Here is a 17,348-nt window from a genome sequence, read left to right on the forward strand (position 1 = left end):
TTTACAAATCATTTGTAATGTTTTTACTGCAAACAATTTTTTTTTAAAAAGCTGAGATTGTTACATATCACTTGCTCTCAGATCATGCTGTAGTTTCACATCTTGTCTTATAGGACCATAAAATTTAGTATTTGTTTAACAGATTATGTCTGTTCCACTTGTACTTAAGCACTCTGTACCATTTTGCACAGCTGAAGATCTAGCAATTATGTTCTTTTTAATGTGGGGCATTTTGCTGTAAAACAATAAACATACTTACTCTGTGCTGAAACTAAAAAAAAAAAAAAAATCATATTACTGCTGGACCTGAAATCACCATCACAAAAGTTACCAATGTGTATGTCAACCAAATATGCATATCTGGGGTAGAGGGAACCAGTATATTGGATTTATCGATTTCGAGCGTTAGTAGAAAAGATGATCTAGCGTCAATCTTCCGTTTCTTCTTCTGGTATTAACAGAAGATAAGAGAAGCTTTTAAAAAAAAAAAAAAAAAAAAAAGTCTGCTTAGATTTTAGCCTTCTCAGCGCTGCCAGTCTTTACAAGCAGTCGTGCAGTGATAGACTTTAAAAGAAGAATTAAAGGGGCTCATACACTGTCTTTGTTCTTAACGAGGCAGAGATGAAACTCCCCGCCGCTAACGGCTATCAGCAAAGTGGCATTTTACTTGGGGTTAGGGGTGTCTGTCGGCCTTCTTCGACTTCCGATCCTGCCACGTGTGCGGAGAGCCGAGCAGCTCACTTGGAAGCGCTCTCTAGAAAAGGGGAGCGAGCAATATATTTTTTGTTTGCCCTCGCGTGAGACACGCAGGTTTGGCTGGCTGGAGGCGATTCCTGCCAGGGTGTGGGCAGCTCGTCTCCTCCTTGCAACCGCGACGGGCTCAACTCACTGCAGGGCAAACGGATTCCTTTCCGCAGGGCGCCGGGGCAGGAGCGCACTGACCAGCAGCACGTCACGCCTCTGCTCACAGAAGCGCCACCGCAGTGAACTGCCTGTGCAGCGGGGCTAGTGGGGTGCAGGCCGCCGGCCGGGGCTGTGCCCTGCCTCCAGCGCGACAGCAGAGCGGCTTTCCACTCCCTGCCCGCGGCGTGTTGTACAGCGAAAGGGGCAGTTCCCGCTCGATGCGCGGGGCTGTGCGATGGAGAACTGGAGCCGTATCCCAGCGGCGCGGGAGGAGCCTGGCAGCCTGCCTGGCCACCCCGCGCTCGCACTGGCAGCAAGCCCCTCTCCACCTTTCCTACACGAGCCTGGAGAGAACAGCGCCCCCCGGGGCGAGGGGCCCGCCCCCCGGCTGGTGCGGTCGGAGGAGCAGCTCTGGCGACTCACTGCCGGGGTCAGAGCTCATACTCGTCCTAGCGCCCTGTTCGGGTCATTCCGCTGTTCGCTCTACCCCAAGGCCATCGCCGCCCCCTGCGGCACCCCCCTGCGGCCGCCCAGCTCTGCCGCTCGCCGGAACGGAGGCACGGGGCTACCGCCGGGGGCGTCTCCGCACCCCGCACTCCCAACGGAAGGAGACGTCTCCAGCCCCGCCCTTTCCAGCGCCCCATTCGCGCCAAACGAACGTATGACGTATGTTCTGCGTGGCCCAGCCTCCGTCTTCCTTGTTTTCAAACTGAGTGGGCGTGTGTGATTGGCTGGCGTGGGGGCCACGAGACTAACGGTCGCGGGAAAGCCGCGGAGTCTGAACGGCAAGAGCTGGGCTACCCTGGGCAGCGCTAGCGAGTGGGTCCGCGCGGAGCCTGCAGTGGTGCGGGGCCCCGGAGGAGCCTGGGGTGGCGCCTACTCTGCGCCGATAGTGGCAGAGCTGGGGAGCGGTCGGCGTGGGAGCGGCCGCGTCTCCCCGTGAGCGGGGCCCGTTCGGAGCCGGGAGCGGCCCGGAGCCTTGGTCCCGCCATGAGCTTCGTGAGCCTGCAGCAGGCCGCGGCGCGGCGCGTCTCGGTCCGGCGGGCGGCCGCCCCGATCCGGCAGAAGCTGCTGTTCCCGGCCGGCAGCAGCGACTGCGAGGAGGAGGACGAGGAGGAGGAAGGGGGCAGCAGCGGCAACAGCACCGGCGAGGACTCAGCCTTCCAGGAGGCGGACTCGCCGCTCTCGGCAGCCCGCACTCCGGCGCGGGGCGAGCCGCCGCCGCTGGAAGAGGAGGAGATGGAGCCGGCGGGGTCCGCGCTGCCTGGGGAGGAGGAGGACTCATGGGAGGAGGAGGGCTTCGGCTCGTCCCCGGTCAAGTCGCCCGGAGCCTACTTCATGGCCGGCTCGCCCTCGCCGCCACTCAAGGGCCGCCGGTGTTGCGGGGAGTCGCCGACGCATTTCACTGCAGGCGGGTACCGGGTCCGCAGCGAGGAGCCCCGCTCCCCCCTGCTCGAGTGCCCCGGCACCCCGCCCCACAAGACCTTCCGCAAGCTGCGCCTCTTCGACACACCGCACACGCCCAAGGTGAGGGGCCGGGCTCGGGTTGGGGATGGTGCCCTGCGGAGCGGCTGGGGCTGCTCGTGGCACAGCTCCCCTTTGGTTCTTGGTCCCTTAAAGGGCGGCTGGTTGTAACTTGTAGCACGTGTGTGCCCCGTGCTCCAACACAGGGCGTGGCGCGGTCTGTGCACAGGATTCCCGGAGGAGCTGCCTGCGGTGCTGTCTCGCCTGGTCCTCCAGCTCGTCAAAGCACTGGACACATAGGCTCCCGCACGCCCCTTGCTGTGGGCCAGATCTGCAGTATCCACTCCTTTGCTTGTGGTGTCTGTGCGATATGGTGGAAGGGTAGTGAGGGGCCTGGCTTTGTGGCTCTTTGTACAGGAGGGGTAGTCAGTAGGCCAGGGGTGGGCAAACTATGGCCCCGGGGGATGCATCCGGACCTTCAGACATTTTAATCTGTCCCTTGAGCTCCCACCGTGGAGTAGGGTCCAGGGCTTGCCCTGATCCGGTCCTGCACGGCTCCTGGAAGCAGCTGGCATGTTCCCCCTGTCCCCTACACATAGGGGCAGCCAGGGGCTCTGCACGCTGCCCCTGCAGCTCCCATTTGCCTGGAACTGCAGCTAATGAGGGCTGTAGAGGCGGCGCCCAGAGCTGCCTGACTGCTCCCTCTGCACAGGAGATGGAGGGGGACATGCTGCTGCTTCTGGGAGCTGCTTGAAGTAAGCGCCACCCAGAGCCTGCACCCCTGCTACACCCCAATCCCCTGCTCCAGCCCTGAACCCCCATCTGTCCTCTGAACCCCTCGGTCCCACCCCAGAGCACCCTACTTCACACCCAACCCGTCAGTCGCACCCCCCCCCCCAGAGCCGCCCCCCCAATACACCCCAACTCTCTGCTCCAGCCTGGAATCCTCTCCCACACCCTGAACTCATTTTTGGCCCTACCCCAGAGCCTGCACCTCTAGCCAGAGCCCTCACCCCCTCCCCTACCCCAGTCCCCAATTTCGTGACCATTCATGGCCCACCATACAATTTCCATACCCAGATGTGGCCTTTGGGCCAAAAAGTTTGCCCACCTCTGTAGTAGGCGGATCATGGGCATGATTTCCAGATGCTTTTGAATGGGTTGTGAAACCTCTTTATTCACTTATTATTGTGGTGGTGTGAAAAATTGTTTGTCTAGAGTCTGATTTCAGAGTAGCAGCCATGTTAGTCTGTATTCGCAAAAAGAAAAGGAGTACTTGTGGCACCTCAGAAACTAAGGAATTTATTTGAGCATAAGCTTTCGTGAGCTAAAGTTCACTTCATCGGAATGCATCTGATGAAGTGAGCTGTGGCTCACGAAAGCTTATGCTCAAATAAATTCCTTAGTCTCTAAGGTGCCACAAGTACTTCTTCTCTCGAGTCTGGATCTTGACTATACTGTAATACAAGGTCCAAATTTCTTGGTCAAGGTAAAGATCCCTGCCTAATATGGGCTAGAACCAGCCCACCTCCCTGAGAGAAAATACTCTAGGGCAGTGCTACTCAAAGTGGTGGTCCGCGGACCGGTGCCAGTCCACGAGCCATCGGCTGCCAGTCTGTGCGCACATTGGGGAAAAAAATGCCGGTCCCCCACATCAGATAGCTTGAGAAGCACTGCACTAGGGCACTAGAACTCTGTTTACTGGAAGAGCAATGTTGTTGGCAGGCACAAAATGTTGGATGTCAGGAGGGTGGTGGGTTAGAAGTATTAATACATTTGCGTTACACTTCCACTTATTTCAAACTTGTTGGTCTTATTTGGTAGATTTGTAATAAGAACTAACAATACTCACAACAGAGACCAGGTGGGCAAAGTAATATCCTTTTATTGGACCAACTTCTGTTGGTGAGTGAGAGAAGTTTTCCAGCCTCACAGAGCTCCTCTTCAGGTCTGGGAAAGGTACTCTGAGCTAAATGCAAGGTGGAAAGGATTGTTCTGAAGAATTATTCTACCTTGAATATGTGCTAACTACTTAAAGCTAAACAATCCTTTCCACCACTGTTCCCTCTAAGCTGTGAGCACGCACATGGCAAAACCCGCGCGCACAAAAATGTGCACAGAAGCACAACAATTTGCACAGAAGAAATTTTTTGTGCACACAGCCTGTCAAAAATTAGAGGGAACGTTGCTTTCCATCACCTTGCATTTAGCTGTGATGCTCAGAGTACCTTTCCCAGACCTGAAGAGGAGTTCTGTGTAGCTGGAAAGCTTGGTCTCTCTCACCAGCAAAAGTTGGTTCAATAAGACACCTCACCCACCTTTCTCTCTAATATCCTGAGACCGACATGGCTACAGTCGCTCTGTATAATACAGTTGGTGTAAGGATAATGATAGATTTTGTTTCCTTTTAAGCGTAAGGAGTGAATTAGAATAGAAAATGGTGTTTTACAAACTCTTCCAGTAACATCTGGCTCCTTAAATATAGAACTGCACCAGCAGAGGATAGCTGATGCAATTTGACAGGGAACCTAAACAAAAATAAACGAACAAAACATAATGCCCTATTTCATTCCTCTGTCTGGGATTAAAAACAAAGTTGTCATCTATGTTTCCAGTGCCACTGCCCATTCTAGAGCAATCCTTACATAACATACTTGGTTTGCCTGTAGCAAAAAAAAAAAAAGTTGGCATCTTTTCCAGGTCCTGCCCACAAATTGTCCGTTAAGATTATGTAACATTAATCTGGTCTGTTTGGTACTTTTTAAAATTCATATTTTAAAGTAGATGATCAGCCTTGCCTGTTGGTTTGCCACTATTTTATTAAACATCAGAGTTTTCCAGTCTCACTTTTTGATCTTAAAATTGTAGTTCAGTAACTGACTTGTAAATTTGATTACTTTGTCATTATAAATATGTATGAGCTGTTAAATGGATCCAGTTTAATCCAATGTGGATTTTTTTAAAAAGTAGGTTTTGTAAAACAAGTTCTAAGAGTAAAAGGCATATTTCCAGTACTTCTAAACACTGCAGTGGACATATATATTGAAGTGACACTCAATCTTTCAGTCATGGTTATCTGAATTTTATCTGTTGATGCATTTAAATGTTCTATCAGCTTGTCTCCATGTTTGTGTGACAGCACCATGTAGTTTGTTTCCATTGTTTCTGTTTTGTGGGTGTTTGACACATGAGTGAAACTTTACTTGTGGGGGGTGAAAGGGGAAGACCTAGAATTTATAAACTACAAATGGCTAGGGGGACTTGGGACTGCTGAAATATGATCAATTTCAAAAGAATATGTAAGCAGTTTCAAACTTTTAAAACAATTATTCCCATGCCAGACTTCCAAACCAGCTGTTGCTGCTTCAATACATGGAAATCTGAAAACTATTTATTTGGAAACATACTATATAAGTATGAAATTGGCTAGTCTTCTAATTTTCTGTGCTAAAAACTAATGTATATAAGTAATTAAAAGTAAATAGTCTTACTTGATTTATTAATTATTGATAAAAGTACACTTGGAAAAACACTTTTAATCTGAAAATGTCTCTAATGGTAACAGTAGATTGATCAATCATGTAACTAATACGATTACATAGCATGTAAGTGTGACTTAAGTGTCAATGCTTGCTTGTATCAAATAGAACAGGAAACATGCTTAGTGGGTGATATATGCCATTGAACTCTGATGTGTCTGAAAACTCAGAATGAGAGAGAGAGCATGCATGTGCCTGCCCAGGTCAATTCTAGGGATTGCAGGTCATGACAGGCGCTGGTTGAAGCGTTGGCAACTTGGCTATAACCTGTTCTCCAGTCTTTCATCTTCCCACCTCTCCCCTGCAAAGGAGGCTTGATTAATATATTTGACTGGTAGATTGCCCTCAGCTTCCAAAAATATTAAAGTTGGGGCTATGGAGAGATTGGTTTTACTTCATTTTCAATAGATGACCTTTCTTCACTGTGAAAACCTCTCTTGGATTGAAGTAAATTCTGTTACGGTATTTGTGTATAATATGAACTTTTCAATTCTGAATATTTAGAGGACACCCATATATTTTGTGCATTTCTAGTGCCCCATCTAGTGCTAATCTTAGATGTATAGGGACTAACTTTTTTATAGAAGGCAGAAGAACATGAGAATTTTATAGGCAAGTCATAACAGGGCTTTATTGTGCTGCTGTGTAGCTGAGCCAATAATGTGTGGTAATTTAGTGTTTAGTGGCTCAGAGTTTAGCATGTTTCTATATAGTCATGCTTCATGGTTTTTTCTGTTGAAAGAGAATCGTGTTAATTGTTCCATCCTTCTGTATGGTCTTATCCTGACTAAAATGTGGTCACTTTTAGTTGCCAGATTTAAAAATGATTAAAATGTTAGCAATTGCCAGAATAAAGATAAACACTATGTCAGTACTAAAGCTTAAAAATTCATATCCAAATGATTTACATTGGACAAATTCATTCCTATTAAGCAGCTCTTATGCTAATTAAACAGTAGTCATCATTAATAACAACTTTCTGGAAAACATAGCTAAACGTGCCCAGTTATGAGTAGGGCCCTACCAAATTCGCAGTCAATCTTGGTCAACTTCGGTCATAGGATTTAAAAAAATAAAAATCAGGGCTTAAGATATTTACTGTGAAATTTCAGATTTGTTATAACTGAAGGGGTCTTGACCCAAAAGGGAGTCATAGGGGAGTCGAAAGGCTATTATAGTGGGTTGCATTTTTGCCACCCTTTTGTGCTATTGCTGGTGGCGGCACTGTCTTCAGAGCTGGGCGGTCGGTGAACAGTGGCCGCTGGCCAGGCGCCCAGCTCTGAAGGCAGCACTGCTACCACTAGCAATGCGGAAGAGAGTTGGCATGGTATGGGAGGGCCTTGGGGTGGGAGAAGGGCAGGGCCAGCCTTATGGGTGCTGTGGTTGTTGGGGAGGTTTCTGTGGTCACACACCCGCCTCCACACACAGCAGGCCCAAGGCCCTTTTAACTCCTGAGCACCAGAGCGATGTGCCTGGAGCCAGGGATGGGCAGGGTTGGTGGTGCCCTGGCCAAAGGCTCCTACTGTATGCCAGGCTTCAGCTGCTGGTCCTGGCTGGGTTGGTGAAAGAAGGGACTTCCTCTTCCCCTGCATGGGCTGCTCCCGGGGCTGGGTTAGACCCATCTCCAGGAACATCCCCCAGCTTCAGGAAGCTCTGCGGCTGCTGACTGGGACCCCAGCTTTGAAGGCAGTGCTGCCGCCAGCAGCAGTGTAGACATAAGGGTGTCATGGTATGGTATTGCCACCTTTACTTCTGCACTGCTGCTGGCTGCGGCACTGCCATCAGAGCTGGGCGGGCAGCCAGCATATGCCGCTCTCCAGTCGCCCAGCCCTGAAGGCAGCGCAGAAGTAAAGGTGGCAATACTGTGACGTGACCCCCAGTTTGAGAAATGCCAGTCTTCCCTGTGAAATCTGTATAGAATAAAAGACCAGATTTCACAGGGGGAGACCAGATTTCACAGCCTGTGATGTTTTTCGTGGTGGTGAATTTGGTAGGGTCCTAGTTATGAGTATCTAAAGTACTGATGAGCCTTTTTGGTTTGTTTTTTTTTTTGTAGAGTTTGCTTTCCAAAGCTCAAGGAATGGGCTCCAGTTCAGTTAAACTCCGTGTAGGATCCCTCTTCATGAATGTTGGGAAGTCCGAAAAGCAGGATGCTGTTATGAGACGGACACCTCATGTGAACATTAATCCCTTTACTCCAGACTCGCTGTTCCTTCAGACTTCAGCTGGACAGTGTCGTAGAAGAAAGAGAACACATTGGAATGAGTGAGTAACTCATACTTCTTTATCAAGCTTATTTTAAACTATTTTTAGTTGTAAAAAAAATATATTGTATTGCTAAATTTCCTAGGAAATCTCTTGTTAGTTTTTTCCCTAAAATCAACAGATGCAAAATTTTACATTCTGAATTTAATAGCAGTAGGTATCTTCAAGGTGAATGACACCCAGAAATATATTTTCTGGGTTGCGCTGGGGTACAGTGTGATGTGCATGACCATAATCTACAGTGGGATTTGTCAGATGGAAGGTAAAATCGGTTTAGAGAATCCTTGGATTAGGAGAAGAATTAACAGGTGAACCATGTTGTCCAGACACGGATTTGAGTTAGGATGGGAAACCAGCAACTGTACAATGAGTCAAGTAGTAGTAATGGTTGTCTTGATTCTGCTAGATAGAAACCAGAAAGGGGGGGTGATAGGATGGACATTTAGCAGTGGTCATCCGCTGCAGCAGTTATTAATCTTCTAGAAACAATAGACAAATATATGCAAGAAAGCTACATTTTGTAGGTGGGTATTACCTTGTGTGATTTCACATTCCAGACTTTTTGGTTTGGTTTTCCATTAGCTTGGCTTTGATAGAATGTAAAAATTGGAATTCTTATTGTCTGTCTTTAAGATCATCAAGATTTATTTTTTCAATAAATGAATATATTATGAATGTAACTTTCAGCTCTTGTGGGGAGGACATGGAAGCAAGTGATGGAGAGCTTGAAGATGAAACTATCAGACCTGCCAAGGTAACACGCTTATAGCTTTGTGTTTAGTTAGTAGCGTGTATTTGCAAACCTAAGTCTGTCTTTTTTCTTTTTTAATCACTGCAGCGGATCACAATAACAGAAAGTAATATGAAGTCACGGTATGAAACAGAATTTCATGAATTGGAGAAGATTGGGTCTGGAGAATTTGGTTCCGTGTTTAAATGTGTAAAAAGACTTGATGGCTGTATCTATGCTATAAAACGGTCCAAGAAGCCCTTAGCTGGCTCAGTTGATGAGTGAGTATGTGTGTTATTTTACTAAAAGCTAGATACTAACTCTTGGTTGCCTTTTTACTTTTTTGCTTCTCACACATGAAGTGTTCCGGTGTACGCATTAAAATGAGACTTTCAGGATGAATATAAGTTTGCAAGTGTTTATCTGCTTTACAACTAACACCTTAAAATAGAAATCTAAAACTAACTTTTCATCAGTCTTTCTGAAGTTAAAGGGTAGTATTGTGGTTTATGTGAAGTGGGAAGAGAGACTTGGGTTCTATTCCTAGCTCTGCCACAGGCATCCTGTATGATCTTAAGTAAATCACTCTAGTCATCTATAAAGTAGGGATAATACTTCCTTCCATTAATGGTATATGTGTTACACTGATGTCTGTAAAGCCCTTTGTGACCCCTGCTGGGAAGGCTTCACAGAAGTGCAAAATGTTAAGTATTGCTCTGTGTCCAGTTTTGAGTGAGGGATAAAGTAAACTAAATAGCATTGTGCACGTGCACAAGAACCAGAAAAAGAAACTAGCCTACTTTACAACACTCCAAGGGAATGCTTAAATCCAAAATACTGAAGTCTTTAAAACATAAATTTATGGTACTGTTTGTTCACAATCTTAATTCTTTCATCTAACCCATAAATGTTTAGTTCCCTTTTAAACTTTGGACCAAAAGATTGTATCATCAGGAGCCTTTTCTGAAACTGTTCAATGGCAGGCCTTTAGAAATTATGTCAATGGTGCTTTAAAAGCATAGTGAATTTGCAGCCACTTCTTCCAGCCTCTCTAGTCTCTACCAGTGGTGAAAGCTCAGTTGTTCTTGAAGTGGAACCATACAACCTGATCTACAACAAAAGCTTGTATTTTAGTATTTTACCATGGTTAATCTTTTTATAGTATAATATAAATTATTTTAAAACTTAAATACTCAGTCACTGACGTCAATGCAAATGTAACTTCAGATACCGCCCAATTAAATCTGTACATTCATTAAAAGACATCAGCCTTAAGTTTATAATGGCAAGGTGAATTGTTTCTTCTTTTCAGTGGTGAGTGGTGTTAGATCAGTTGCTTGATAACAAAGCAGTATTGACAGATGAATACCCTTTTTCAGGCTCTGTGTTAATGTGTCTTTAAGGCAGTAGCCATGTGACCGCTGTATAAAGATCACATGGCGGAGGTGGGGGGGGGGGCGTGTGGGTGTGTGTGTGTGTATGTAACATATAATAGCAACTTCTAGCAGACCTAAATTTAGATATTCTGAAATAAATTTAGACTATCACTAAATATTTGTGTTTTTGTTTTGTTTTTTTTAAATTTATTTATAATAGGCAGAATGCTTTAAGAGAGGTCTATGCACATGCAGTTTTGGGGCAGCATTCTCATGTAGTCAGATACTACTCTGCCTGGGCAGAAGATGATCACATGCTTATACAGAATGAATATTGTAATGGTAAGAAAAACCTGTTATCAGTCAACTTGCTATGAACCGTAGGTCTTCTAAAGTTGCTTGTAGGGTTTGAACTGGCAGGTCTCTCAGGGGCATTAGCCTGGGGTGGATGGCACTGGTTGCAGGAGATAGAGTTATACACATGTGCAGTCCCTTTGGTAGGACTATTTTATATATCTAAAAACCTGAATCACTAAATTTGATCAAACAAAATACTCCAATAAAACAAAACTCTGTAAAAGAGAGGACATAGCAAAAGGTTCCTCCCCTTGCACATAACAGTTGGTGAGCCATGGGGCTGCTTGACTACTCCCTGGTTGACAAAGTAAATATTGCAGAGCATAACCATTTTTTCTAAGCAAATTAATGTATTCCTTGTGGGGAAAACATTTTTTTTAATTTACTTTGGACATATACTACTAGGCCCATACATGCTGAAGCACAATAAAACAATTACGTTGCTACTAAACTAAAAAGAAAATCCCTCTTCCCCTATCAGAATTCCGGGCACCCTTTATTTAAGGGGCAGGTGAGAAACAGGTGTTTTGCTTTTTTTTTATTCTTCCCCCCCCCCCCGGTCTTCCACCATTTTAATTGAATAGCTTCATCTGGATCAGCAGCTGGGTCTAAGTCACAAACCAGAAGTTATTTTGATTTTAAACTAACTTTTTGTATTGCTTTTCGTGTTAATATCAAAGTATGTTGACTCTGAAATATTACTTGTGTATAAAGATTTGAGGAATATTTCTGTATTTAATTGTTTTGGGACCATGAGTAAATCACTTAATTTCTGTTTTCCATTTTATAGATGGGGGAGGGGGGAGAGAGAAATACTCTTATCAACTGAGAGAGTTCTTCGAAAAGTGCTGCTAGTGCAAAATGTATTTATCTTCCACTTACAAAAGCAGTAGGGGTAGCGTGGTGTGTTTTTTTTTGTTTTTTTGTGGTTTTTTTTGTTTTTTTTGGCTCAGTCCCATGAGCTGACTTCCTAAATGTGAAAAAGCCAACTTAAAGAACTTTTCTCAGGAAAATTCTGTGGTGTCTTACCAAAGTCCCTTAAATGGGTTTAAAACAAAAAATTAGATTAAATGACTTCATGCAAAGAAAAAGTGGACAGTGTCCAAGAAAGGTCATGCTTAAGGAGGACATACTCGGTTCTCCTTATTTGAATTTAATACTGTTCCTGTGTGTGTGTCAACTCACCAGCACAGACTAAATCTACACCTTTGTGCTTTAGGGTTAGATATTCAGTGCCTTTTGGTTTTCCTTTTGCAGATAACTGTTTCCCTCTCTGTTTTTACCACAATATTAACATGGCCATATCTTCCAGAGCTCTTACGCTGAAGAAAACATTCTAATACAGATTATATGGGTGACATGGCCTCCAGTTCATGGCTGTTTGGGGCAGTTTCCTCACTTGGGATCCCATGGCAACTACAGTGATTGCTTACAATTACTTTACATGTATTTCAGTGTAGAAGCTGGGAATAAGGAGAGAGAGAGGTATACCATGGGACCATCCCGCTCTCTTTAGACCAGTGTTTCTCAAACTTTTGTACTGGTGACCCCTTTCACATAGCCTCTGAGTGTGACCCCTTCTTATAAATTAAAAACACTTTTTTATATATTTAACACCATTATAAATGCTGGTGGCAAAGCAGGGTTTGGGGTGGAGGCTGACAGCTTGCGACCCCCCCCATGTAAGAACCTTGTGACCCCCTGAGGGGTCCCGACCCTCAGTTTGAGAACCCCTGCTCTAGACCACCAGCAATGTTTGGTGGTCCACGAACCATGTTTTGGGAATCTCTGCTGTATGGGAAACCTTCTTCGTTTTACGTAAAACACTTGTGGAAGAAGGTGGTAGTTGACATGTTTTGGCTTTGTTTTAGGTGGGAGTTTAGCTGATGCCATAAGTGAAAACTACAGAAATATGCGCTATTTTACTGAACCCGAGCTGAAAGATCTTCTACTTCAGGTGGCTCGTGGCTTAAAGTATATTCATTCAATGTCACTGGTACACATGGATATAAAGCCTAGTAAGTATGTAAACTACTGTACTCCTATTGAAGTTATATTTACAATTTCTTTAGATGGTTTAGTCTGTTGCAGAAAAATAAGCAGTCAGCCACACCTCAATAACTGTAAATTCTTTGTGGTGCTACTCAGACCATCAAAGAGATCAATTTTAAAATTGGCTAGCATAATTAAAGTGCTTTTAAGTTTATCCTGCATCATTTCTGTGGAACCAAGTTTGTTGACTTGCCAAAAAATTCGCTTCTGTCCCATTTGGTGGTTTCTGCTCTCTAGTTTGTCTTACTCTAGGAAATGGTATATAATGAAACCAGTTTCTTTATAAATACAGTTGTCTGAGAAATCAAATGAGGTAAAATTTAGATCTGGAGTTGTTCCTTACAGTTCTTCTTCTTTGCAGGTAATATCTTCATATCTAGGACATCAGTTCCAAGTATGACATCAGAGGAAGGTGATGATGATGACTGGTCTTCTGACAAAGTTGTATTTAAAATAGGTAAGGCAAATGCTGCACGCTTAAAGATCAGATGATATAATTCATTTGGTTTCCGAATAATAACTTTTCCCCTTAACTATTCCTTTTAGGTGATCTTGGTCACGTAACTAGAGTATCTAGTCCACAAGTAGAGGAAGGAGATAGCCGTTTTCTTGCAAATGAAGTTTTACAAGAGGTAACAGCATTGTTTTTGCTAATTGAAGCTAAAATAAGGTTTAAGTCTGCATGATGTCTTTGCAGTTTTTTTTATTTAATCACCCACAAGTAGAAATAACTATTTCAGTTTTGTAAAGCTTCTAAATGGCTCACCTTTTGGAATGTGAGAAGATAGATGCTTTGGATGTCTCTATTTCCAAATTAGTCATATGTCCAGTTTCTATTCTGGTGTGGGTATTCACAGAAAGTTTAACTTTTTCTTTGCAGAACTATACTCACTTGCCGAAAGCTGATATTTTTGCTCTTGCTCTAACTGTTGTGTGTGCTGCTGGTGCTGAACCACTTCCGACTAATGGAGACCAATGGCATGAAATTCGACAAGGAAAACTGCCTAGAATACCACAAGTTCTTTCTCAAGAATTATTGGAGTTATTAAAAGTAAGAATTGTTGTATGCAAATGGCTCCTTGCTTATTCTGATACTGTAAGTAGTTAGTGTTTTTAAACATGAATCCCTTTTCTTCAAGGTTATGATTAGTCCAGATCCAGAGAGAAGACCTACAGCAGTGGCTCTGGGCAAGCATTCAGTGCTGCTATCTGCTGCCAAAAAGAGTGCAGAGCAACTTCGGATAGAGCTGAATGCTGAGAAGTTCAAAAATTCACTCTTGCAAAAGTGAGTGCAAAGGTTCCTTGATTATCAGGCATAATTATATTTGTGATAATTTTGTGTTTTAGGGTGGTGAAATTTATACCCTTATTTCAAATTTTAAGATTACTAAAGATAGGACATAGGTTTAGTTCAAGTATAGTTACTGTGCTCTTAAGTCTACTCTTAAAGCAGGAGTGGGCAAACCTTTTTTTGGCCTGAGGGCTACACTGGGGCTCCGAAAATGTATGGAGGATAGGGAAGGCTGTGCCTCCCCAAACAGCCTGGCCCCTACCCCTATCTGCCACTTCCTGCCCCCTGACTGCCCCCCTCAGAACTCTTGACCCATCCAAACCCCCCCGAACCTCTGCCCCTCCAACCGACCCCTGCTCCCTGTCCCCTAACTGCCCCCTGGGACCTTCCGCCCCTTACCATGCAGTTCAGAACAGCGGGAGCTCGCAGCCGCACTGCCTGGCCAGAGCCAGCCCTGCCACCCAGAGCGCTGGTGGCATGGTGAGCTGAGGCTGCGGGGGAGGGGGGACAGCAGAGGAGGGCTGGGGGCTAGCCTCCCCAGCCCAGAGCTCAAAGGCTGGGCAGGACAGTCCCGTGGGCTACATCCGCGTAGTTTGCCCACCTCTGTCTTAGAGCCTTTAAGGAGACTCTTAAGGGGCCAAATATATCATAGAAACCTAAGAACAATAGCAATGTTTGCATAACATCCTAAAAAACTAATTGTTAAAGAAAAATTTCCTTTGCGGTATTTTGATATAATCATTGCAGTATTGAGAATAAATGAAGTGTCTTTTACATTTGGTTTTATTTTTTGCTGATGAAATTGTAAATAGCATAAATAGTGCATAGCACATTGGGCAAGTTTTCAATTGTAATAATCAAAGGGTTTTAGTAAGGGGTGGGTGTGTGTGTAAGTGTGACTTAGAAACTGAGATTCCCTTTAGGAAGAGTATTAACCCCCTTAATCCCTTTGAGCTGGCTGTTAAGTCAGTCTCTAAATTATAGACAGGAGATGGAAGAATTATGGTGACTGTCGACATCTGAACCTCTAATGGCTAGAAATCTTAAGGTGGTGTGTTGCTGTGTTTCTGCGCATCATTTGCGATTAATATAGATGCCCTTAGTCACTTTTTCCCATGCCTTCCATTTTTCATGCCTTCCACCAGTCCCTCTTGCAGTTTTTCCTCTAGCCTCTGCTATAGCTGGTACAGCTTGCTCTTTTGGTTGGTTACACTCATACAGTCTCCTGATGAATGACACTTACTTCCTCCTTTCTGCAGTCAATCTAGCAGTCTGCAGGCTTTTGCTGAAAGACAAATTCTGAGCGCTGAGACTTTCATGCAGACAGGCAAGTGGGGAGAGGAGGCAAGCTTTCACCAAGTCAGCGGTTGCTGGGAAGGACTTCTGGATCTAGGAACAAGCATGTCATGTCCATCATTCTGAAATGGAGGGAAGCTTAACTAGAACATAGATAACTACTTTAGAGGAATTCCCTCACAAGGCAAACTTTTGAAATCTGATCAGGAAAAATACTTGGCAAAATGTTTGTGGTCCAACTCTTAATTACTACTTCCATGCCTCAAACACTCAGTCGTCACCTTGTGGATATTACTTTGTACTATACAAAAGCAGGCTTAAGTGGAGGGAACCCATTTGAGGGACGCACCCAAACCCTCTTGTCCATGGCCTCTCCCTTAAAGAGGGGAAGGGGTTCACTTCTCCAGATTCAAAGTATGGCTTCAGTGGAGCATTTGAAGCATGTTCCAAAATTCTCTAAGTATTATCAGTAATGTGAAATATTAGTTGTCTTTCACATCCTTCCCTCACCCTTCCTGGATGCAACTTTTTTTAAAAAAGTTTTTAAAAAAGTCCTATGGTGTCCTTGATATTTTTTTAAAGCAGGGGTCTCAAACTCAGTTTACCTTAGGGCCAATGCCAGTCCTCAAATCCTCCCAGCAGGCCAATAATGTCACTCATGCTGCCCAGAACCTGCCCCCAAAAACTGCCCCCCCTGAAGCTCCACCCTCCAACTGCCTAAGGCTCTGGGAGGGAGTTTGGGTCGGGGAGGAGGTCTGGGGTAAGGTATTGGGATGCAGGCTCTGGCAGGGAGTTTGGGTGCAGAAGGGGTGAGAGGTTGGGCTCTGGCAGGGAGTTTGGGTGCAGGAGGGGATCTGGGAGGGAGTTTGGGTGCTGGGTGTGGGCCCTGGGGCAGGGGTGCAGGCTCGAGCAGGAGGTTGAGGGGGTGTGAGAAGGGGGTGCAGGCTCTGAGAGGGAGTTTGGGGGTGGGGGCGCAGGCTCTGGGAGGGGAGCGGGGTGGGCGGCACTTACCTGCCTCCAAGGCGGGGCAGGCCGGGGGGCCTCCACATGCTGCTGCCCCCAGGCTCTGCCCCCACAGCTTCCCATTGGCCGCAGGGGCGCTTGGGGCGGGGGCAGGGAGCGTGTAACCTCAGCCCCACTGCCCAGAGCTGAAGCCGAAGCCTGAACCTCACCACCCAGAGCTGAAGGCTTCAGGCTTTGGCCTCGGGCTACAGCAAATCTAACACCTGCTCTGGCGACCCAATTAAGGCAAGGTCGTGACCCACTTTGGAGTGCTGACCCACCGTTTCGGAATTGCTGAGCTAGAGCATTTGAGTTCTTGCCACCCTGTCTAAAGAGGATACAGCAGAAATAGAGGAGATTCAGCGATGGTTGAAAGTAATGACTATGGACATTTAAAATTTTATATGAAAGATAATGATTAAACAAAGGAAATAATAAAATAGTATAGAGAAAGTAGATGGAGAGTATTTTTTTTTCTTGCAATACAATAATATGGGGATATGCCTCAAAACTGATAAAAGTACTTCCACACAATGCACAATTAGCCTGTGGAACTCATTTAGGCTGAGAACATAGCAGGATTCAAAAGTGTTGCACATTGTATATGGATAGTGGAAAAACACCAGTTACCTTTTTAGGAAGTTGGAAATTTTCATCCTTCATGGCATGGGCCAACCTCTAACTAATGTAATTTAGAAAAAATTTTCCCTGTGGTCAGGTTATTCTACAACTACCTACTTGGGTGGATGGGGGTGGTGTGTGTGTGTACACACACACACACACACACACATATTTTTGTAACTTCTTCCAAAGCATTTGGTACTGGCCAGTGTCAGAGATGAGATACGAGACAGACTACCAGTCTTATCCAGCATGGCAGTTTCTGCTTTCTCCTCAACTCAGTCTTTCAGCCAACTCAGGTTGGACATGTTAAGCAAACTAGAGATTCAGGTATAGTGCCTATATTGGCCTATAGAAGAAAAAGGACATTGGTGGCATTTTTGGGCTGTTCGTTACTGATGCCATTCTTTTGGGGGGCAGTCTGTTGAAAAGAAAAAACTTTGGAAAACTTC

At 45.2% G+C, this 17,348-nt stretch overlaps 1 protein-coding gene across 3 annotated transcripts in view; it reads left to right on the forward strand.

Annotated features, from left to right (window-relative positions):
• Positions 1-17,348, forward strand: part of WEE1 (WEE1 G2 checkpoint kinase) — a 19,459-nt gene continuing 2,111 nt past the window's right edge. The window contains exons 1-10 of one of the 3 annotated variants that reach the window (XM_007057116.4): positions 1-2,430; positions 7,963-8,171; positions 8,859-8,925; positions 9,010-9,182; positions 10,498-10,619; positions 12,506-12,652; positions 13,048-13,143; positions 13,233-13,318; positions 13,567-13,737; positions 13,826-13,971. In XM_007057116.4, the coding sequence (XP_007057178.3) occupies positions 1,894-2,430; positions 7,963-8,171; positions 8,859-8,925; positions 9,010-9,182; positions 10,498-10,619; positions 12,506-12,652; positions 13,048-13,143; positions 13,233-13,318; positions 13,567-13,737; positions 13,826-13,971 (1,754 nt within the window). In that variant the 5' untranslated portion in view covers positions 1-1,893. Of the gene's footprint in view, positions 2,431-4,610; positions 5,782-5,828; positions 6,354-7,962; positions 8,172-8,858; positions 8,926-9,009; positions 9,183-10,497; positions 10,620-12,505; positions 12,653-13,047; positions 13,144-13,232; positions 13,319-13,566; positions 13,738-13,825; positions 13,972-17,348 lie in introns of those variants that run through there. The other 2 variants (XM_037899790.2, XM_037899789.2) reach the window with 2 other exon arrangements.

Source organism: Chelonia mydas, chromosome 6 (assembly GCF_015237465.2).
Source record: "Chelonia mydas isolate rCheMyd1 chromosome 6, rCheMyd1.pri.v2, whole genome shotgun sequence".
NCBI lineage: Eukaryota > Metazoa > Chordata > Testudines > Cheloniidae > Chelonia > Chelonia mydas.